The 24,522-nt window shown below is 39.7% G+C and overlaps 1 protein-coding gene across 1 annotated transcript; it reads right to left on the bottom strand.

Moving 5' to 3' along the window:
• Positions 1 to 1,918: 1,918 nt before the first annotated feature.
• On the bottom strand, positions 1,919 to 2,551 carry LOC147496349 (uncharacterized). The gene has a single exon (XM_086562554.1). It carries the CDS (start codon positions 2,549 to 2,551, stop codon positions 1,919 to 1,921), a length of 633 nt encoding a protein of 210 aa, XP_086418680.1.
• Positions 2,552 to 24,522: the final 21,971 nt, after the last annotated feature.

Genomic DNA, 24,522 nt, shown 5'->3' with positions numbered 1-24,522 from the left:
CTAGATATCATAAGTTGAAGCACATGGCCCAAGTTATGGAAGCTATGGAAAATGATGTGGACAAGATAAAGGAGGACCTACTGAATTTGCAGCTTGCTCGAGATGCTGAGAGGAAGGAACTGGAGGATTTGAGGAAACTGCATCAGGACGCTGTGTCTGAGAGGTCGTTGCTGGTTAGTTCGGTGGTTGACTTGTAAGAAAGGCTGGAAGCAGTAACTGATCATGCCAAGCAATGCAAGTCAGTTGCACGATAGGCTCAATAGGCATATCACCGAGTATGCGAAGATTATACGTTGCTAGAGGAGACGTACTTTGAACTGAAAGAAGAGCGTGAACGTGGGGCTCTAGGTGCAAGTGTGCTTGTCGTACCTGGATATGCTAGTAACGCTCCATCTACCAGTACTGTTCCTGCTGAAGATAAACATGTTACTCCTGATGCTTAGCCATTGCTTCTACATTTCTTCTTCCTTGGTGAGGTTTCTTTAAACGTTTCTCTGATTTTTGTAAGTGGTTGTAAAATAATAAAACTGGTTTCCTGGGATTGCCTGGGCAGTTCACTTTTGAAATGGTTGGGGCTCAGCCCAGATACATTAAGATCTGTTACTCTGGGGACCTACTTTTATAAGGTCAGACGATTTTCGCAGAAATCCACGAAGGTAAATGCGGAAATCACGTAGGAGGTCGCTCTCTGGTTCACAAAGCGATCTCACAAGGATACTTTTGGCCACGAATGCAGATCGATGCCAAGAAATATGTACTCAGATACGTTAAGTGCCAAACATTTTGCCACAACATCATTCAGCTAGCTCGTGAGCTGATCAACATTGCAGCCCTTGGTCCAGGCCTGGACCATTGTAACTGGTCCGTTTCTGAAACTTTGGAATATCGTCTTTAAGTAGGTCCTCACAAATATCTTAAGACAAAAACACTTTGATTTTTCCACTCAAGTTTCGCTCACTCCAGTGCGTAGTGGGCACACTTTACCTTACAAACTCAATGACGTACAAGGAAGTCGAAGTTGATCAAACACATCTGCCACTTACTATCACACTAACCTATTCCTAATTATGCTAGAGGTCTTTATTAGGTGTTGTGGGGATTAGATGATGGTTTTAATAAAGAAGGAAATGGATATTCAAAAGGACAAGTCTGAGATAATAGAGTCTTCATATTATGTAACTAGAGAAAACCTTGTTCTTATTTTTCTTCTACACTTTGTTTCCATCTTTAGCCATTTTTTCTTTTTCTTTAGCTTTTGACTCCTTTGATTCTGTTTTTGGAGTTCTAACTTTTTATTTTATTTATTTATTTTCTTTGGATGGAAACTTCATTTTCTTTTCTTATTGGAAGCAACTAACAAATTCTTGGTTTTCCACAAGTATTTCTCTTTTCTATTCTTCATCTCTATTCTCAGACTCATTCAAAAATGGGTAAGCTTATTTTTATTTTGTTTTGTTTTTGTAAAAGGGTAAAGGATTTGTGGTTTATGAAAAGGCTAAAGAAAGGCTCAGAGGGGCGACTAGCGGAAAATAATTTCATACAGGTTTGAATTTCTGGCTATATCGATCCAAAAATGGCCTAAATTATCGCTTAGGATATGGTATAATGATCAAGCAAGTGGACGTGTGCGTGATTTCTCTATTCGGAATTTACTTATCCCTTGTGTCATTACTCAGATATTTCACTCATAAGGCTTTTAGGCTATATTCTCACAGGATTTGTAGAATAAATACTCTAGCATAGATTTCAGAAACTTACTGGTAATACAAACATAGATGCTCATGCAATATATTTATGGAAAGATGCAATGATTATTACCTACATATTAACCTAAGTTTCTAAATACTATTCTAATTTAAAAGCTAACGTGAAACTTCTAGACTATTTTTTTTTAATAAGCTAGAGGTTATGGCAGACCTCAACCTGTATTAGATGAAACTCGGGGATACATAGTACCTAGTCTATCTTCCTCTATTATATGATGTAACTTTGCATCTAGAGGAAGAGAAAAGAAAATGACACCCTCTTCTAGCGATCTATACAACTTTGAAAGGTAGTCGGCTGCCCGATTTCCTTCTCTAAAGATATGGCTGAAAGAACATTTTACAAAAGAGTTTGTAAGACATCTAATATAGGCTACCATATTAGCACAGTACCATGGACATCGCTCGATGCTATTTAAGATGTTTATGGCCCCGAGTGAGTTAGAATTGACTTCCAGCTTGTTAATACCTAAATCTTGGGCCTGCTTAAGCCCAACTGCTACATCGTGAATCTCCTGAAAGATAACAGAGTGCTTGGAAGAGCTGCCTGCATAAGCTCGAGCTACATTCCCCAAAGCATCATGAATTGTTCCTCTATACCCATTTCCAGTTTGCTGGACAGATCCGTCAGTGTTAAGCATGAAAGCTCCCTGTTCAGCTGGCTTCCACTTGCACCAAAGAACTTCCTGATGTTTGAAATTTAGTTGCAATCCCATCTTGGTTACAACTGCTCGAAGGTTATAAGAATCTTTGACTTTTGACAGGTTCTTATGAAGATATAGCTTCATTGAGGGGCCATAATCTTTATGTTTAGCTGTTGGGAAGTCAGCGAAATGTTCTTCTTCTTCCGTTTGTTTCTTTCACACCAGAGTTCACGTATAGTGGCTCCAACAAAGGCTTTAAATATATTGACACAAGTGGAATTTTGTCTACATAGCCTAAAAATGTTGTACCATTTCGAAGTAGAGTCTTTAACAAGATCCCCTAGTCTAATGTTGTTTTTCACAGTGGCCCATACTTGTTTGGAGTACTGGCAATTGAAGAACAAATGCTTTGAGTGCTCAGAAGAGATACCGTAGAGATTGCATTCAGAGAATTGCAAGGTCTTCTTCTATATCAATCTATCTTGAGTAGGAAGGCAGTTTGAAAGCAATTGCCACAAGGTAAAAGAGAATTTAGGAATAGAGAGTTTTCCCCAAACAACTCTTTACCATTTTACCTTTGGTCTCATTTTTCGCAGAACCGCATAAGCAGATTTGACTGAAAAGTCACCCGAGCTGCTCGGTGACTAGATTACTTCATCTTTGTTGAGAAAGCGATTCACTTCAGTACCCAAGATGAGATTTTTCAGGGAGCTATCAGAAATAGACGTCACCAGTGAGGACCAGTTGCCTTGGTTTAAGATTTCACTAACCTTTGCGTCAACAGGAAGAGTGAAGGAGTTTCTCACTACTGTTGATTCCCAAAGAGGCTGACTTGAGCACCTAGGTCGTGCCAGAAGAGGGTGTTAGTCCCATCTGCAATAACATATCGAACAAAATTTTGAGCAATGTTTATATGCTTCAGAATCCCTCTCGATACCCAAGAGCAGCTTGCCGATGTTTTCATAGTCCAAAAGAAGGACTTCTTTATTTGTTGGCTCCATGTCCAGTTTGACCACAGTGAGCCATCTTTCACAACAATTATGAAAATCAAGCCGCAGTAAGTAGCTTTGTTCCTAGTTCTAACATCAATCATACCCAGACCACCTTGATCTTTAGCATACCTCAATACTTCATGGATGGCATGATGCATCTTTCGTGTCATATTGGGGCCAGACCATAAAAAACGATTGCAAATCTTAGATACATTGTCCAGGACTTTCTTTGGCAAGATAAAGGTTTTAGACTAGTAGACTTGGAAGGATGAGATGACTTGATAAGTTCAAGTTTGTCGGCCCTTGTCAAGGATATATTCATCCAATTTGAGATTCACGAAGTCAATCTCTCTACCATAGGAAGACAATCTCGTATACCTAGCCTTGAAGAAGTAAGCGGTAGACCAAGATATATAAGAGGCGGAGATATAAGGGGTATACCCAAAGCATTAGCCAAGTCCAGTCCAGCTTCATGAGACATACAACCAACTAACAGAGCTGATTTAGCTGAGTTGATATGCAATCCTGTGAGGAGAGAAAATTGCAGAAGAATTTCCTTGATTGCAAGAATAGAAGCCATATCTCCTTCGCAAAAAAGAAGAGCATCGTTCGCAAAAAATAAGTTAGAGATACTCAGCTTCCGGCATTTAGAATACGGATGAATGTGACAAGAATAGAGGGCTTGATTTAAAAGGCCGGGGAGCACCTCCATCACAAGGACAAAGAGATAAGGTGAAATAGGGTCACCCTGCCTCGGACCTTGTTCACCTTCAAAGAATCCTTCAGAGGTTCCATTGATGATAATGGAATAAGAAGGAGTGGTGAAGCACATAGATAGCCACTCTATAAGGAGAGGAGGGAAACCAAATCTCTGCAGAATCATATCCATAGCTCCCAATTGAGTGAATCAAAAGCCTTCTTTATGTCAATCTTAATTGCGCAATTCCTAGTGCCATGTTTTTTGGTGTAACCTCGAATAAGCTCATGCGCAAGAATAATGTTATCTTGAATGTTTCTTCTTGGTACAAAGGCAGACTGAGCCGAAGAGATTAAGTAGGGCATATATTCTTTCATCCTGCTTGTTAGAATCTTTGCAACACATTTGTAAATGATATTACAACAAGCAATGGGCCTGAATTCATCAACCTTAGAAGGTGCAAGATTTTTTGGAATTAAGCATAGGAGAGTGGAGTTTGTACATATTGGTATGGACTTTTGATTGAACATATGCTGGACTGTGAGACAGAAATCTTCACCAACAATATCCCAGGCTTTCTTGAAGAAAAAAGAATTAAATCCATCAGGCCCAGGTGTTTTGTGATCATCCATAGAGAAGAGTGCTTCCTTGATTTCCAAGATATCGATATCCTTGATCAATCTAGCGGCATTCTCAGGGGGCAATACTTGAAGGTTAAGATGCTCCAAGATCCGAGGGTTGCATGAAGATGAAGAAGAAGTACCCAACAAATTTTTATAGAAATATATGAATACCTGAGCAACATTAGATTGACCATCCTGCTGGGTTCCTTGAGAATCCAAAATAGACCATATGTTGTTCCTAGTCTTCTTTTCCTTTACAGAATTGTGAAAGAAGGCATTACCTTTGTCACCAAAGGATAGTCAGTCAATGTTTGTCCTCTGCATGAGGTCATACTCCTCCTTAAGCATAAGGTCACAAAGTTCAGATCTATGAATCTTTTATAGATTAGAAAGGTGAGAATCAAAAGGTCGCTTCTGCATTTGCATTTGAATATCTTCTAGATTGGCCCGAGTAGTGACCACCTATTTTTGAAGATTAGTGGAACTGAATCTAGGCCAGCCCTTGAGAGCTTCCTTTAACATCTTTAATTTCTTGCAAAACATGAAAGATGGATTTCCTTGTCTAGGAATGTACCAGCAATTAATAAGAGTGTCCTTGAAAGAAGGATTGACAACCCAGTAATTATAGAATCTGAATGGGGGCCTGCATGAATAAGAATTGGAGATTGAGATAACTGTAGGCAAATGGTCAGAAAGTCCTTGCGGCAAAATTCCACTCCAGAAGAAGAAAATTGAGTAGCCCACATGGAATTTATAAGACACCTATCTATCTTAGACCATTTTCTCACAGAACCATCACCATTGTTAGTACAAGTAAAAAAGCAGCCACTGGATTTATGATCATAGAGACTTACAGTGTTGAGGAAATTTGCAAAGGGGGTAGTTTCCCTAGGATGTACCAAGTCAGTACCAATCCTCTTGTGAGAATAGAGGATATTGTTAAAATCACCAGCCACACACCAAGGACACGAGAAGGATGTATATAGACTGATGAGATCTTGCCAGAGAATCAACCTTTCCAATCTATTATTGCTTGCATAGACTGACGTAAAATGAAACACTTGTGCTGTGGAAAGGATAGTTACCTGAGCATGTATAAATTGATCACTCTCCAAAATCTTTTGAACACCTAGTACTGAAGGATCCCATGAGAGTCAAATGCGTTCAGAAACTGCACTAGAGTAATTGTGTTCAAACTTCCAAGAAGGGCAGCATACTTAAAATTTTTGCTAGCCGAACTTTAGTTACCAAAAGACAAAAGCAAGCTAATTTATTCTTGATTCTGAAAGAATTCAGAGCCTGCACTTTATTCAAATCATTTAAACTCCTAATATTATAAGTGCATATCTTCATAAGATCATCTTTTGTTTTTTCCTTTGTTGCACGAGCCTTTGGCCCTTCCTCTACCTCTTTTTCCTGAGCTCTGCAGTTGTTGTTGTTGCAGCTGGGCTCTAGTAACAACTTAAGAAGGCATTTGCAATCTTGTGACTATAGGGGAGGTCACAATATGATCATCAAAAGGTTCCTCATGCGTCTCAGAGATGTCATCATCTATACCATCCTCTTCAATGACTAATGCCGCTTACACATTATTGTCGACATGAAATTGGAAAAGTTCTTCTTCAGTTAAGACAGCTTCCTCCTGTTCAAGGACTGGTTAAGTCTGTTCTTAAGTTGTATAGACCACAATTTATTTTCCTCGAGTGTTTCCACTATTATGAGTAGATTCTCGAGAGAAGGAAGGGTTGCCTGTGTTTCTCAAAGTACTAAAGGGAGAATTGCCAGGTAGGCAGTTACAAGTTTAGCCATCAGTGTATGTTCTAAGAAGCTGAGAAATATGAGGAGTTGCTAGAAGAGGGCCTAGCGATCTAGAATTATCCTCATTATTTCCTGAGAGAGCTTGGATTGATCGAGGCAGTGATGGAGAGGAAGGAGAGTTCACTATCGCCATTGCAGTACTAGGAGATTCCCTAGAGACTACTACATCATTAAGAGAGGATGGAGAGCTCCCTGAAGCCCTTGCAGTACTAGGAGATTCCATAGAGACTACTGCATCATTAAGAGAAGATACTACTTCAGAACCAATTGGAACAGGGGAGTTCTGATTAGTGGCAGCGTGCATGCTTGAATGAGTAACTGGAGCTGCAGCAGATGGATTTTGTACCGTTACAATGCTTGTTCTGGGAACCCACACTTGGGTATGAGTTGCTGGGCATTTGGCTGTTGGGTGTCCAAACCTACAACATCTAGTGCATGACGGGGGTTTCCAAGGGTACTCCACATCAACATAAACATGTTTGCCACGAATCTTCAGTTTAATCGATGTTGGAAATTCAAAGTTCAAAGGTATTGTAACATAAACCTTTGCAAAATCGAGCCTTTTCTTCATAGAAGTTGCTCCGTTCACACAGAGAGGACCTCCAATAAGACTTGCAACGAAAGATAATCCCTTCTTAGTCCATAGCTCTTTCAGAACTTTGTAAAGTTTTGCCAAGATTGGAACAGTAGAGACATTATTCCTTTGACTTTCCGCTTCAGGTGACCATGGCATAACAACAAAGATCTTGCTAGGGATAAAGATAGGACCACCTTCAAGGACAGATTGCTTGTCTTCAGAAGCAGATAAACTTATGAAAAATAAGTCCCTGTCCGTAGTAATATCCATAGACCCTTTTAACTTCCAGGCTTTTTCTAAGGCACTCTTAACAAAGGGAAAACTCATCCTTTTTTCCAGGAAATAACCTATCAACACTTCTTCCCATTCTGAAATACCTTTATCGATAAGGTCCTGGGGTACTACTGCTGCATCTTCTTCAAAGGATGGAAAGCAAGGTTCTAAGATAGTGTTAGAAGAAGCCAATGTCGAGTTGGCATTCTGAAAAAGGGAGCTCCAGAGGAAAGGTTGAGGAGGGGAGGATGCATGCTGAAGCTATTGAAAGAAAGGAACTTGAGATATGAGAGAGTTGTGAAGCAAGCCTTGTACTCCAGTCTCTCTAGAACTTACATAGTTAAGCTGCAAAGGATTTTACCCAAGACTGGAAAGAAAGAGGCACTCCAAAATCAGAACACTCACTGTGATCAATGATGGATTTTACCCGAAATTGAATGAAGGATGAAGATGAGAAGATAAGCTTATTCACCAAACTAAACTTTTGACTAAAAGTGACAAAAAGAGGAGTACTATATCATTTGAATAACTTAAGTTATGTCACTCCCATTTGCCCAGAATATGGTTCCCATTTTTATGAGCAACTCCATTGTTAACTTCTAGACTATTATCATCATAGAAAAAGAAACAATACCAGTATTCATAGGTGCATAGTATAAACTTTTTATTTATATTTTTGAAATTTTCTACTAGAAAATAAGTGCATATTATACATATATAAATTACGCATGTTTCTATGCCACCCCCAAACAAAAAAACATGCTTTGTCCTCAAGGTATAGAAATAAGAAGGGTAGGAAATGCCATGGAAACGTGTGAAAATTGTAGAACACCTGCAAAACAAATTCAGAACATACTAATATATATAAATAAAAGCAGACGCAACTCTATATGAGTTCCACCCGTTATTGGGATAACAAAAATTAAATTGCTTTGGAAATAAACAAACACCACAGAAAGTAAAACTTACCTTATATCCAACATTTAAACATTGTCCTCCTCTTCTATAAAGAAGTGAGGTTCCTTTGCATCCTGCCAAGCTATGATAATTTGCCAGGCCTCACGCATTTATCATCTACCTTTGCTAACCTGTTAAGCGCAACTTGGTCGGATGGGGTGTAAAGGGCAACCCAATTAGGTTGTAGCCTCCACCCCTCCAAGTCATTACACCGAATGAGCGTATAATGCAATTGCTGGGTCTCATAATGTCAACCCCAACCCAATCCGTGAAACGGGTACAGAACTCAGCAAAGAAACATAGCATTATGCGGCAAACCAAGACAGGCATAAGAAGGTACTTATGCTTTATACTATGGGCTCATGCTAAACTGGACACTAAGGTCTGGGGAAGGTCATAGAGCATATGTCCCTCAGTTAGAGCAAGGAACATGTCACAAGTGGCGTTATTCGCAAAAGAAAAATGCCATTCCCCTAAGATGTTTAACATGATAAAGAACATAACAGTGCCCACATTAAGGGACAAGCTACCAAGGGCTACGTTATATTGCCCTTGGTCCTCTACACGAAAAATCCCTGCCCCACAGGTCTCATGCAAAATCTCATAGTTGTAGATATACATATTATCAGCCAAATAGCCTCATGAGTTTTGGATTTCAGCAAGCATAGAAAGTCCAATAGCAAAGGCCAACAAGAACTTGGTTAAGTCCATTGTTTCATCATTAATGGTGACAGAGAACACTTGTTCCCCATCTGGTTGACAAAAAAACTTACAATGATCATAGAAATAAGCTGTAAGTGCAGGAGAATATAGTTCATCAGAGCGACCATTAGAGGCTGCCGTCCTGCCTGTATAATCAAGTAACGGAACCAAGACCCATAGGTGTCACTCGTGAACAAATCTTTGAAGCACTGCTCCAGTATGATTTGAGGAGATTTCATATCAAACAAACACACTCTAGAACTCTTGGAAGTAACCTAAAAAAACCCCAAAAAGCGAAAATAGCATTGCGTTGAGGAGGTGAAGCGTGAATGCTCGAAGTTCCAAAGTTCTTTGCCTTGTGGGCTTGGGCGTGTATAGGCAAAAGGAAGAGCGTGCGTGCTCCGTGTGTTTGAAGTGCTCTGAAGTGAAAGTGAAAGAGAGGTGCAGTGTGAAGTTTTTAGAATGAACCTATGTATTTATAGAGAACTTATTTCTCAAACAAAGGCCCTCAAGGTTCCCAAATTTGATAAGAAAATAGATGGAATAAGAAAAGGCTTCTAAAAACAAAATAGAAATAGCTGATACCACATGCTCCATAGCAATTCTAGATGGTTTTAACAGCTTATCAAAATAGCAATCTCCATTCCTTTATCCTTGAGGTTGCACCAAACAACACTAGCTAATTCTAGCGACACCAATTTAGCAACATGTTGACATAAACCATATTCTCAAAACCTTGCAATATTAAATTCCAAAACAGGTGGATAGGGTAAAATACAATGCTAAACAAATAATGCCACCCCCAAACAAATCAGGAAGGTGGGATTCATGAAAAATAGATAGCATGCTTGGACAAAAAATTAAATTAACTTGAAATTTAAATAACAATTAATTACATAATCCAATATTAACTACTTAACTAACAACTTGGAATCAAAATATACTAAAAACATGGAAAATAGTCTTAACACAACAATAATACAATAAAACTAGCCAGGAGATGAGGATGGGCCAGAGTCATCCGTCCTGAGTCGACGATGCTCATGCTTTCCAGAGTCATCAGAAGAAGAACCCTCATGAGGTGGCAAGCGTAGTAGAACTTTTACTTGAAATTTGCACTGTTGCTACATAAATACATTCATGGCTTCCCAACGCTCATTATCATGTTGGACGAGAGTCTCCATGTTAGCCTGGAGATCCCGGTGACTATCACTGATCAACTGAAAATTCTTCTGAAGGTTATCTTGGTTACGTTGAATGTTAACCTGCCTAGTCCAGAGATTCTCACAAATGTCATTAAGAGAACATTGGCCTATACTAATCGTCTCGTTCTCATTATGGAGAGCTCATAGGCCATGATAAAGTAATGAGACGTGGGCTATATCTGTAGTAGCACCTTCCAAAGCGTCTGTATCAAAACATGCCGTGTCCTCCTCCTCTTCCTCATCCGATTTTGTCTCAACACCCCTAGCTTTTGGTAAAAGCTAATCCCTCTAAATACATTTATTATAAATACGTGCATTTTCATGCGACTTCAACATAACCCTATCAGTCTTCGGAACACATCCCCAATACATCATAATCTTCATAATCAATGTAGGGAAGGGTGCGGTATATATACCAACTGATCTAATCTCACTTATCAAAAAGTCGAGGATGCAAAACTCATTCCTCTTCTCCTGAAGGATCCAAAGAACGTGCAGACAATTCACATTGATGTCACTTACTTTAGTGGTGGCAATAACATTCCTACCAACCCACTGAGCTACAACCAACTGGTTCCTTCTCAGAGACGTCTGTCGAACATAATGCGAGCCAACATTGTATTGTCCTTCCAATACAGCCTCCACCATCAAAGGACCGATTCCACCAAACTGAGATTCCTACGTTGTGAGTATGAGGTCTCTTTCATTAATGCTAATAATCTCACACAGCACAGCTGTAGTCAATTCCCTCCGACTACCATTCACCTTTACAAACACCCTATGACCCTCCTTCTCCTTCTTCTTATAAAAATTATACACCAAATCAGTGTGATAAAAATCCTCCGTAGTATACCACAACCCTTCCCACTTCCTAGTACACATTTCGTTACCGAAAAAGGGTGAAAATTGTTGAAAAGTAAAAACTTGTTCTGGAAGAATCTTTGGGAGTTGAGGAGCTGTTTAGTTTTGGATAGGGAATTTATGGTGAATGGAAAGTGGGGAAGAGTAAATTAAGCACTCGATCGAAATCTGGATTGGGTTTGTGTGGAGATAGGGGCGGCAAGAATTTCTTTGTTCTGGGTTGATGGAGGCGTGGAGAAGAAGAAGAACTCGCGAATGGTTTTTCTTATTTTTTTAGGAGTCACGTGACTGTGTAGGGTTTAAGCATTTGGGCCTAAGCCCAAAACAATTATGTAATGTGCATCCTGTCCTATGCCTCGTAAACTTAAAACTAAAATACCTGGTTCATTAACGGTCCAATTTTTGCGAATGAGCTATGAAAACGATTAGCAGAGAAATTCCAATCCAATGATCTATAAAAAAAACTCAAATCTAACCGTGGTTGACATATAAGAAGATAGAAATGCCTCAAAGTGCGTTAATGACATAAGTTATGTGATAAAAAGAAATCTAAATTCATAAATAGTGTCAACCCGAATCAAAATACGACTAAATGACATAAACAACAAGAATAGGAAGTTGAGCAATCAAGAATGGAAAGACCAAACACCCCACCTCCAAACAAAATTTTGAAAATAGGGTTTAGAAAATATGTTTAAAAATGTGGGTCTTTTAAAGTTAGATCCTCGAGACTTGCTAGATTACTATTTTTATGGTTTTAATATTTTTTTTTATTTTCTATGAATAAGGTTTAATATAAAGGAAAACGATAAAGCAATAAAAACATAAATCACTCCATAGAGAAACATGACTCAAAAACTGAGAAAATATGCAAGAGTGGAAAGCGTGAATTACGTTAAACGTAGACTTAGGATCTGGTACTTACAGCCACACACTCCAAAGGGAGGGCCCGATGACCTTAATAGCACACTTACTAATATATGGAAATGAAAGGAAGTACACCAAAAAATAAAATGAGTCTTTTATAGCCAGATACTCGAGACTTTATCTAAAACATGTATTAACATGCAGCTTACCATATATCAACAATCTAAAGAGTTGCGGGTCTGTCCATAAATAAGTAACACATACTACAACCCCAAACAGAATTAGGCACTAAGATTTCCTATGATGTGGCGTAGCGGAATGAGAGTGAATACTAATGGATCTAGAACCTAACCTAGCATGCAATTTCTTCTTTTTTCTCCAAAGAAAGGGTGGCCAAGTGAATGATTGTGAAAAAATGGAAGGTTGTGGAAGACATGTGGGATATGGATAATTTTTAGAAGGAAGGAATGGAAAAAATGAGAATGTGGGTTTAACACAAAACTCATTGGTGGCGTAGGTTGGAATAATCACACATCTAAAAATGAAAGGGTCGGTTGGCGTGTACTTGGATATTATTGTTGTATCAGGAGCACTTAAATAATCATGAAGCACAGGAAAAGCAAGAGGGTCAAGTGCAAACTCAAGATTCCTTTGAAAAGGTGGAAGGTGGGGAACATTGGTGATAGAAGGTGAATGAGTGACATTTGGATGTGAGGTGGGTGAATGGATGTCAACTAGTGTTCTTAGTTCTATATTATTAGAGGCCTTGAGATATGCAAGACATTCCTCTATAGGTGGGTCAAAAGAATCACTAGGATAGAGGGTGGAAAATTCTTCTTCCTTCATGGCGTCAAGGGATGAATGGATGTTAATAGGAGGGGACTCGCGAGGTGGCAAAGAAGAGTGACAAAAGAGTTGAAGGAAATCATCCTCGATTTCCTCTACGTCTAGGTAGTCATCGTCAAAATTGGAACTTCCGAAAGGAAATGTTTTGTTGAAATAATCTTGAGCTAAGCTCTCGATCATGCTAACTTCTCCATCAATAGTCATAACTTGTAACTGTTTCATCATTTTGAAAACATTCACCTTAACAAAAAGATGGCCAAAGGACAAGGACATCGAACCATCATGGCAGTTTATGAGTGTATTGGTAGTTGCCAAGAAGGGACGCCCTAAAATGATCGGAATAGAGTCATTAGCGACTTCTGTGTTGAGGATAACGAAGTCTGCTTGGTAGTAAAAATCTTGAACTTTAACCAGCACGTTTTCAACCACACCCTTAGGATACTTAATATAACGACCAACTAATTGCAATATCATTGTAGTTGGTTGTATCTCTTGTAGACCTATTTGTTTATATAGATAATACGGGAGTAAGTTAACACTCGCCCCCAGGTCTAATATAGCAGTTGTCGTGTGGGTATCCCCTAAGGTGCATTATACAGTAGGATGACTAGGGTCCTTGTAAAAAAGAATATTTGTTTTTCGCCTAGTAGTGCACAACTCTTTTAGAAACTTAGCATGTTGTGGTAACTTTTTAATAGCTTCAAGAAAAGGTAGGTTTATCGTTAGATTTTTAAAAACTTCCCTAATCTCGTCAAAATTTGTATCCTTGTTTAACATAACTAATCTATGAGGAAACAACTGTTTCTCTATATTTAGCATATGGATCACTAGGATGTTTAACCTTAGCCGTTTGTTTCTTCTTGGGTTGTGGTTTAACAGGTACCTCTATAGGGGTAGAATCTTTAGTTTCTATTTCAGTATCTAGTAGATTTTCATTTGTAATGACCACTGGTGATGTAACAATGAGCATAATTACGGTGTTATCAACCACTCTGCCAGAATGGAGAGTGGTGATGAAATTTAGCTTACCTACATTTAAATTTTCATTACTAGTATTACCGGTTACTTCAAAGGTTGTGTTTGGCATTTTAGGATTAGGAAACACACCTTTTGGTTGTACTTTCTCTTGCGTTAACTGCTATAAAGATTGTTGTATAGATTGTAAAATCTGTTGTTGAGTTGCATGAAGGTGTCAAAATGATCTGGTTGTGGATGGGTAGTGGTCATAGGTGGTGTGACATGAACTATCTCACATTGATTATCAATGGGTGGGTTGTGATAGTTATTATTAACCAAAATGATACCTCTGTTAGCACTATAATTATTATTATTATAATTATTATAATTACCTTGTCCTTGTCCTTGTCCTTATCCTTATCCTTGTCGTGGTGGAACTTGGTTATAATTGTTTGCTGGCCTAATGTTTTGATTATTATACCCCAGAGGTGTAACTTGTTTATTATTATGCCAACTGAAGTTGGAATTTTCTCTCCAAGGGGCGTTAAGAATAGGAAGGCTATTAACGGAGCAAACATTATCCGGCTGTGATGGTGGTTGTGATAGTTGTTCATAGACAAGAAGACAATAGGAGGCGGTATGCTTAATACTTAAACAGAACTTACAAGGAACAGAATTGATGTTCATGACAGGAGTAGGCTTATGTTGAATAGAAATGGCGTCTATCTTTTTAGTAAGAGATTCGATTAGAGTTCTAAGCTCAGGATCAGATTTAACCACAAACATACTGGCAGCCTTGGCTATAGAAGAAGCATGAGCGGAGAGAGGGATGTCATTACCCCTAGTTATTATTGCGCTTAGATTGATCTTCTGAAAACCTATAAGCCTATGTGGCTTCTTTACTAAGGAAACTACCCCCATTCATTATATCAAGAACCTCTTTATGATGATGTGAAAGCCCCTTGAAAAAGGCACGCACGAGCGTATCTTTCTCAAGGTTATGATGTGGACACTCTATAAAAAGATTAGTGTACTAGTTCTAGGCCTTTGAGAAGGATTCATGAGGGTTCTGGCGGAAAAAATGAATTTGTTGAATCATTTCATCTATCTTCAGCGGTGGGTAAAACTATTCCATAAATAATTGAACAAGTTTGGCCCATGAGTCTACAGAATTAGGCATTTGGGCAGTTAACCAAGACGCCGCCTTATCGGCTAGGGTGAAAGGAAAAACCCTCAGTTTAATTTGCTCAGAACCTATGCTAGGATGATGGAATGTAGTGAGAACTTGTTCTATCATACATATAGGTTGAGAAGGCTTTTCGTGTTCTAAACCATGAAAAACGGGTAACAAATTAAAATATTAGGGGGAATTCGAAAATCCTCCACTGGGTTTGCAAGAACGATGCAAGACTTAGGGCCATCATTTAGAGCTTTGTAAAAATTAGAGAGAGGAGTCTTTGTTTCGTCAGCCATTGATGCAAGTGTAGTGTGTGGTATTCTAGATAGGCATGTGTATTGACGTTTACAATAGATCACGTTAGACGGTTTTTTCTTACAAGACCTTAATCTCATGCAAGGCTAAGTCCAATATTAAAGAAACCTAACAACAGTCAAATAACAACCTGATATACTAGAATTAAAACTCCTCTGACAGAATAGGCGAGAAGTAGAAGAAGGAGTACCTGAATGCCACCTTGTTATGCATATGAATAGCATCTTGTATATGCAATCTCAGTGTATTTAAAAAGTTGGAAACACTGAATAACTTGAACAAAAGGAGAGTTTGTAACTAACCTGTGAAATCGGGCTTTGCTTCAGAGGGGCGCGGGCGCGCTCAAGGTATTCTTTCGAATTTTTTTTTCCAGTAACCTGAGGACGGTCACGCTTCAGAAATAGAGTACTTAGGGTGCGGGCGCGCTTAAGGTATTTTTTTGAAAAAAAATTGTCTGAACAAAACAAACATAGTTAGAACCAAACAAACGAGTGGGTAGGTAAAATGGTATATTGGTAGGATTGAAAACAATAAAGAAAACAAATCTAAACACAACTAAGATGGTAGCAGCGCCATTTAATAATAGTAAAAACAAGCGTTTTTACCTAATCGTAACTAATTATGCTAGGAATAAGTAAATACATGAATTTACACTTAGATCAAAGTTTCTACTCTCGTTATCATGCAATATGTGGAGTAAAGATTTAGTTCCACTCCTAGTTGTTTAGACATACAATTTCACTAGTTTTATCAATTATAACAATATCAATGAGAGTAATGGATTGTGATTATACTAATATGATAAAAATAACTAATTACGAAGGTTTAATGGTCTAGTTTATACTAAGGCAATTTAATACGAAGATTTTAAATGGGAAGAAGGGATTAAGGGAATTTGATATTCACCTAGATAAATTCCTAATATGGTAGTGTAGATTATTGCAATTTTAACCAATAAAGATTAAGTATTTGATCCCTAACTATTTATGGCATCTCTAACCAAATAATAATTAGCATGAGAGAAAGTTTAATATATTCTCATGGTGAATAAACTAACCTCTAGAGTGAAATTCTTGAATAAGCAATAATTCTAACTAACACATCAAGTCTTTATCAAAGCTTCATCAAACACCTCTAATGGAGGTTTAGCTCCAATTCATTAGATTATCATTAATAGAAGAAGAATGAGACATCATTGAAACAATATAAATAATTTGGCTTTATTAATGGTGTCTAGGCTAGAAAACAATAATTAATTATATAACTAAGAGAAGAAAACTAATTAATTAACTAATATAAATCTATATTAAAAGTTTGGCCTTAGTCCTCTTTATATAGGAGAGGGCTAGGTCTACAATTTCGTGCATGGGTTTTGGAGCCATGTTTTGGGCCAATAAATTAAGCCTAAAACCTAATTACTTAAGTCAAAAAAGGGTTTCTCTGCTGGAAATTAATGCAACAGCCTTTTTCATCCACTTTTACTGCTCTAATTGGATCAAGGTCTGGACCATTAGGAAGCTCTTTTCGAGCCAGTTGTTTTGACATATGGTTGGCCCAATTCTGAGGTCTGAGTCCAAAGATACGGCCTGCGGAAGTTATGTTGACTTTTATGCTCTATTTCTGCCCGCGTTGACTTTGACTTTTCAGCTTTGACTAGGCTTTAACAAGGCTTTTTCTCCTTGAAACATGGGCTTTAACCATAGAACTTCTTAGCAACCAACCTTTGCTCTTTTCTCTTGCAAAAGTGACATATTTCTTCACATATTTGACTCCAATGCTTGAAATACACAAAAGTACGTAAACAGTACTAACTCTTATTTATTAATAACATAATTGGTCTAAATGTAATATTATTAAGGGGTTAAAACTACAGTTTTAGGCTTTTATCAAAAGCGTTCTGCACTTAGTTGACCTTAGAAGTATAGGTTTCCAACTAGCGAGAAGTGTTAAGGCTAAGTAGCCTGTGGGCTATGTAGCCCTAAGCTCGAGTGAACGTTTAGTCATTCAGAATGTTTGAGCTTTGGAGAGCGTTTAAGTTCATTTGAATGTTTTGCTCTTGGAGAGCGTTCTACACTTAGTTAACCCTAGAAGTATAGGTCTCCAACTAGTGAGAAGTGTTAAGGCTAAGTAGCATGTGGGTTATATAACCCTGAGCTCGAGTGAGCATTTAGTCATTCAGAATGTTTGATCTTTGGAGAGCGATTAAGTTCTTTTGAATGTTTTGCTTTTAGAGAGCGAGCTGTGCGTTAACTTGACAACACTGAGAGATTGCAGTGCATTGATGCAAAATAAAATTGTGTATAAATACTAAGAGTAAGAACTCATGAAATGGAATTTTTTATTGATAAAATTTCTTTAACAAGAAAGTATTCCAAGGACGTGGAAGTGCCTGTCCATCTTGGATTTTGATCTAATATGCTCCATTGCCAACGACTCGTTCCACTATATAAGGGCCTTCCCAAGTTGGTGTTAGTTTCGAGTCATCCTTAGTCTTTTTCAAGACTAGGTTGCCGGGTTGAAAACTTCGAGTGTTAACCCGCTTGTTGTATGTCTTCCTCAGGGTTTGATGGTAGGATGCCACTCGAATGGTTGCTAGGTCGCGTCGTTCTTCAAGTAGGTCAACCTCTCGAGCAAGAATGGAAACGTTCTGACCAGATTCGTTGATCTCAGATCGAGTAGTTGTAATTGTCAGCTCAGTAGGGATTATAGCCTCAGTACCGTAGCATAATGAAAATGGTGACTCACTTGTACTAAAACGAGTTGTCGTTATATGAGCCCATAGAATGTTTTCTAGTTGCATTGACCACTAGCTTTTGTTCTTCTCGATCTTCTTTTTCAAATTTTCCTGAATTGCTTTGTTACTAGCTTCCGCTTGGCCATTACTCTGAGCGTACTAGGGAGTGGAGAACGCGTGAACGATCTTCTACTTATCCAAGAATTCTTTAACTGTTTTTCCTTTGAACTGAGAGTCATTGTCCATCACCAATGTGTGGGGGAGGCCAAATCTGGTAATGATGTTAGTCCAAATGAAGTTTTTGACATTAGCATCTTTGACATGTGCTTAGGGAATCGCTTCCACCCATTTGGTGAAGTAGTCTGTTGCAGCTAGGACGAACCGAAAGCTTGTGCTATTCTGTGGAATGAATGGACCCATAATGTCCAAGCCCCACATGTGAAATGGGCAAGGGCTGGCAATGTTGATCAATTCACGATCTGGCTGAATGATGTTGTGGCAAAATGTTTAGCACTTAACGTATCTGAGTACATATTTCTTGGCATCAATCTGCATTTGTGGCCAAAAGTATCTTTGTGAGATCGCTTTATGAGCCAAAGAGCGACCTCTTGCGTGATTTCCGCATTCTCCTTCGTGGATTTTGCGAAAATCGTTTGACCTTGTTCTGGGCTTATGCACCTCAGATGGGGCCCTCCAGCAGATTTTCTGAAAAGTTTGTCGTTTACTAGGCAGTAGTGACTTGACTGATATTGAACCTGTCTGGCCTTTGTGCGATCTTCTGGTGCTCTGCCGAGCTGGATATAATTTATAATATGTTGCATCCATGTTTGACTCATCTGAGTGTTAAAGAGTAGGCATAGGTCCGTAACTTCTAGGACGTGCTCATTTTGGTTAGCAGGTCGTTCGACTACTTTGATAAGTAGTTTTCTAGGGTCACAGTTCGGTGTTTGGGTCGTGAGGTACGCCAAGCTGTCGGCGTGGCGATTCTCTTCCCGTAGAAAATGTTGTATGGTGACTCTTTTGAAAGACGATAATAATTTATCAACAACTTGAAGGTACTTAGAAAGGTTACCTTCATTGGTGGTATACTCATGAGTGACCTGGTGAATGACCAGTTGTGAATCGCTAAAGACCTTGAGCTCTTGAACATCGAGCTTTAACGCCATATGGAGTCCCATGATCAAGGCTTCGTACTCCGCTTCATTGTTGGAGATTGCAAAATCGATGCGAGCTGACTTTTCCACCATAGCACCATCTGGTGGTACTAGGACTATGCCAACTCCACTGCCCCCTGGATTGCTAGCCCATCCACGAATAGTGGCCATACCGATGGGTCTAGATGTTTAGAGGTCGGGGCGTTGTCTTCTAGTTCCCAGTTCAGGTCGTCAACTGGGAAATCTGCTAAGAAATTGACAACGACCTGACCCTTCTAGGAGGTTCTTGTGGTGAATTCAATGTGGTGTTCACCGAGCTCTTCTGCCCATACTGCCATGCGAGTCGTCTTGTTGGCTTTGAGAAGTATCTTCTTTAGTGGCAGGTCGGTGAGCACTTTGATTGGGTGTGCTTAGAAGTAAGGCCTGAACTTTCTTGTTGAATAAAGTACTGTCAGTACTACTTTTTTAATGTGTTAGTAGTTCTTCTTAGCTGGCAATAGCATTTTGCTAGTGAAGTAGATCGGCTTTTCAGCATTCTATTCATCTTTGAAGAGAACCGAACTGATGGCGAAGTCAGAGATGGCCAAGTATAGCCCTAGCATCTCTCTATCAATTGGCTTTGCTAGAACCGGTGGTGTTGTGAGGTAGTCTTTGAGAGTGGAGAACGCTTAGTGACATTGTTCGTTCCATGAGAACTGTTCACCCTTCTTGAAAATCTGTAGGAAAGGTTGGCATTTGTCTAACGCTTTCGATATGAATCGGTTTAGAGCTGCCACCATTCCTGATAGTTTCTGTATCTGCTTCATTGTTTTTGGATCTTGCATATCCAAGAACGATCAAATCTGATATGGATTTGCTTCGATCCCACGTTGAGATACTTGATATCCCAGAAATTTCTCAGAGGACATGCCAAAGAGGCATTTCTCTGGGTTGAGCTCCATTTGAGTTCGCTTGAGTTTGGAGAATGCTTGATCGAGATTATCTAAGTGATCGCCAGATTTCTTGCTTTTTACAACCATGTCGTCTATGTAGACCTCCATGGTGTCTCCTAACATGTCCTAGAACATTTCGGTGACCAATCGTTAATAGGTCGCTCCAGTGTTCTTTAAGCCGAACGGGAGTACGTTATAACATTAGATGCCTTGTTCTGTTATGAACAATATTTTCTCTTGGTCCTCTTCTGCCAGTGGGATTTGGTTGTAGCTACTGTAAGCGTCCATGAATGACATGAGTTCATGGCCAGCGGTTTGGTCCATGAGCTGGTCGATTCTTGGTAAGGGGAAGCCATCTTTAGGGGTCTCTTGGTTGACGTTGGTGAAGTCGACACATAGGCGAAATGTGCCGTTCTTTTTTGGGACTGCTACTATGTTAGCAATCCATTCGGGGTATTCTACTTCTCTAATGAAGCCTTCTTTTTTGAGATTGTCGATATCGTCGTTTATTGCTTTTTTGAACCTAAGAGATAGTTTCTTAGGTCGTTGGTGAACTGGCTTAGCATTAGGGTTAACATTTAATTTATGGCATCTAATACTGGGATGAATTACAGGCACATCGATATACGACCAAGCAAAATCATCTTTATTTAATGATAAAAAGCTTACAAGTTGTGCCTTGAGAGTAGGATCAAGGTTAGCTCCTACATAAATGAACTTGGGGTCATCCTCAGTTCCTAGGTTGACTTTTTCCTTCATCTCGGTCTAAGTAGCCACCTCAGTGGGCTGAGCGACCTATGGGGTCTTGGTCTCTTACGGTGTCTCTTTCACTTGAAAGGGTGGGGCGACTTCTGGGGTTTGGACTTTTGGAGGGGCGTTTTTGACCGAGCCCCCAGTGTTCTCTTTAGCGAGCTCTCTGTTGGGGGTATTGGTCAAGGTCTTGACCTCAGAGATGAAGTTTTCTACCAGATTGGCTTTGGCATTCTCTCCTTTGTTTCTGAGTGAAGCCCCAGTGAACTGAGTGGATCTGATTACAGTTGTGAGCATCAAGCTGGTTGCTTCGGAGCTCCATCATGCCTCTGTGGCCAGGGAAACACAACACTTGATGAAGTGTTGATAGGACTGCTTGTATCTTGTGGATCTATAGGCATCCTAGTATAACAGTGTAGGACGAGTTGACATTCAGAATGCTGAAGCATGTGTTGATGCTGACCTTGTCTTCATGTGATCCCACTGAGACAGGTAGAATGATGTCACATATTGGATCGGCTCATGATCCGTTAAAGCCATAGAGGGGGGCTATTGGATCGACCATGACTGACTTGGGCATGTTCATCTCCTTCAGAGTTCGATAAAATAGGATATCGCACGAACTGCTTGGATCGATCAGGACACGTTTGACAGTCCAGTCACTGATTTTGACATGGACTACCAAGACATCGTTTTGTGGGAGACACACCTTGTTGAGGTCGGCTTCAGTGAAGGTGATGTCTCCTGAGCTGCGGCCATTTGTGCGTGGGATGGGCGCCACTTGTGAGGAGAATTGGTAGACTTCCTGGAGGGCACTTACTCGTCTCCTTTTCTCTCTGGAGGACGTGACAAAATCGTCCTGGAAGGTGATCATGTTGATGGTTTTGTTGATGTCTCTATCAGAGGAGTGTTGGCGACACTCGTAACGTGATCGCTCATTTGAATGTCTTCTAGCATGAGAGTGAGCTCGGTGGAGTTCGGCTTTGCTCTCTGCGAGCCATGAGTTTGTGACGCAGGTCGCCATCGGGTATATCAGTATAGTGTTTGATATGCCCTGCCTCGATGAGGTCTTGAAGGTAGTACTTGAGCCCTCGACATTCGTTGGTCTCATGACACTTTGCTTTATGGAAAGCGCAGTATGGCTTCCATGGTGTATCCTCTAGCTGTTTTACCTCAAATCGGTAATAGGCCGTGTTTTTTATTTTCTCCAGTATGTAACTTGGAGATCTTGTAAGCATAACGAACTCTCTTTGGGCTTGGTTTTGGGTGTTGGCCTGGTGACCCTGTTGCCTAGGTCACTTATTGGAAGATGGGGTGTTATCTGATATTGCAGCGACTTCGCATGCTGCCTTTATCCTTTCTTTTTCCAAGCCTTTAGCAAGCTTGATGTACTTCTCCACGTGTGTGTATAGTTTGGCCAGTGTTTCAAGGTGCTCTTTCATGAGCGACCTGGACAGATCAGTGTTTTTCTTGATCGCATTGGAAAAGGCCACTGTGGCAGATGATTCCTTGAGGCCGCTCTCCATGGACAGTAGCTCTGTCTTGAAACGTCCCAGGAAGGCATGTGAATTGGTTCGTCACTCTTTTTAGACAATTGTAAAAGTGAATTGAGGTAAGCTTTCTTGCATCTGTTGTGGACGTGCTGGCTGGCGAACTGGTCTGTGAGCTTTTCGAAGCTGTCGATTGAGTTTGGTCCTAGCAAGTAGAACCAATCAAGGGCTCCATCTTTTAAGCTTGCAGGGAACAAGCGACACTATAGGTGGTAGAACTCCTGCGCGCTGTAGAATGCGAGGCTTTAAATGTACCGAGCCACGTGCTGACCGGGGAACGTGCTGCCGTCATACATTGCGAACCAAGGCTGAATGAAATCTTGGGGAGAGGGTTTGTTGAGTACCTCGAGCATGAAAAGTGATGCCTGATACGTCTTTAACATCTTATGGACGACCTGAGTGGCATCCTTCTTGCCATTACTCTGTTCGATCAGCTGGGAGAGGCTGTTGATCTGCTGGTTGACCTCATTGATAAGTCCTCCGCGGTAGCTTCGTTCGGGTTCTGGGATTCGACCTAGGTTTTGAGAGCTGTATTTTCCTGCCGAAGTTGGATGATGCTATTGTTCATGGCTTCCATCTGGGTAGCCATAATCGTTAGTTGCTCCTGTAGGCTTTCCATGCTTCGCGAGCTTGAGATTTGTTTGAAGGTTTTTATGTTTGAAGGGTTGTGAACTCAAGAAATCAAGCCATAGACGGCGCCAATGTAAAGGTTATATTTGGTTTTACCTTACAGATTCAAGAAAGTGAGGGAGATGATGTTTGAGTGTCAGTTTGACCGAGTTCGTGTGGACGAATTGCCTACGTATCAAGTTCTCTCTCGGGGACTTGAATCAGGTCAGACGTAGTTCCTCATCCTTTTTATATAGGCAAGGATCCCATACCTCTTGCTCTTCTGCTTCAGGTCAGATCTAGATCTTCAAGTTACTTATGAGCCATGAAGGCGAGTTATGAAGAATCAATGAGCTGCATGCTTGTAGCGTCAGTCTTGATGGTCGTAATAAAGGCTTTTGTTATGAGCCATTATGGAGCGAGAGGAGTGGGCGCTTCTTGGTGAGATCTTCTACTCGACTCGAGTCACCTTTGGAGCTTGCTCGTAGGTCGAGTACGAGAGAGCGGTTGGTGGTGACATCACTCTGGGCGCGAGTTGAATAGGTTGCTCGCCTGAGTTGAGTCACTATGAAGCGAGCTCAGAGGACGAGGATACGAGGTCGGTTGTTAGTTCTGCACATGTTGGATATGTGTGTGGTATTCATTGGATGTGAATATTACTCCCTCATAAACCTTACTGAGTGATCATTTGCCGGAAAATTACCTATGGGTGAAACTTTCTTCTATAACCAAAAACCAGGTGATCTAACTTTTAGGATCAGTCAAATGGTAATCTATAATTTTTGTTACAAAAAACCAGACTAACTAGGGGGAAATGGGTAAGACTAAGTCAAGGAGCAAAAATTATTTCTTTTTTTCAGAAATACCCTTCTCCAAAAAAAAATTTCAACCTTCTTTTATTTATTTTTTCGATGACAACTAACAACCTTACCCTTTTTCAAATCCTAGAATCCGGAAAGTGATTCACTCAAATATTCTCACCTCTACGTCCATTCTCTTCTTTCTCTCTTAGTCAATCCTCTTCATGACTTCACCATTCTCCTTTTCTCCTCCTCATCTTATGAAACCAATAAGTACTCTAATTAAAGATATTTTCTCCAATTAAAATGCTACTTTAAAATTTCTACACAAACTCCAAATTTTCTTTTTTGATTTTGAAGTTGTTGAACGTATTGTTTACTTATATCAATTATTGATGTAAAAATGAAGAGGAAGTAAATGGGGTATTCTAACTTCTTATTGAAAAATGAAGAAGCTTAATGGCGGCAAAAACAGAGAAGGGAAGGGAGAGAATCATGCACCGTTTCAAATTTTGAAAAAAGGGTATTTTTGAGAAAAAAAAAGGGTAATAAAACATTGCATTGCGTTAATATAACCAGACCCCTTAATTGGTTAGTGGTTTTTAATAACAAAAATTGTTGATTACCATTTGACAGGTCCAAAAAGTTAGACCACCTTGTTTTTGGTCATTTATTTTTTTCTCTATTCTGCTACTCTTGATACCATGTAACTCTTATTC

Source organism: Coptis chinensis, chromosome 5 (assembly GCF_015680905.1).
Source record: "Coptis chinensis isolate HL-2020 chromosome 5, ASM1568090v1, whole genome shotgun sequence".
Classification (NCBI taxonomy): domain Eukaryota; kingdom Viridiplantae; phylum Streptophyta; class Magnoliopsida; order Ranunculales; family Ranunculaceae; genus Coptis; species Coptis chinensis.
The sequence above is the reverse complement of the archived record's forward strand: the minus strand, read 5'-3'. Positions and strand labels throughout refer to the sequence as shown.

Excerpts from the sequence above, each read along its gene's own strand:
- LOC147496349 (XM_086562554.1), bottom strand. The coding sequence starts at position 2,551 with ATGAAGCTATATCTTCATAAGAACCTGTCAAAAGTCAAAGATTCTTAT.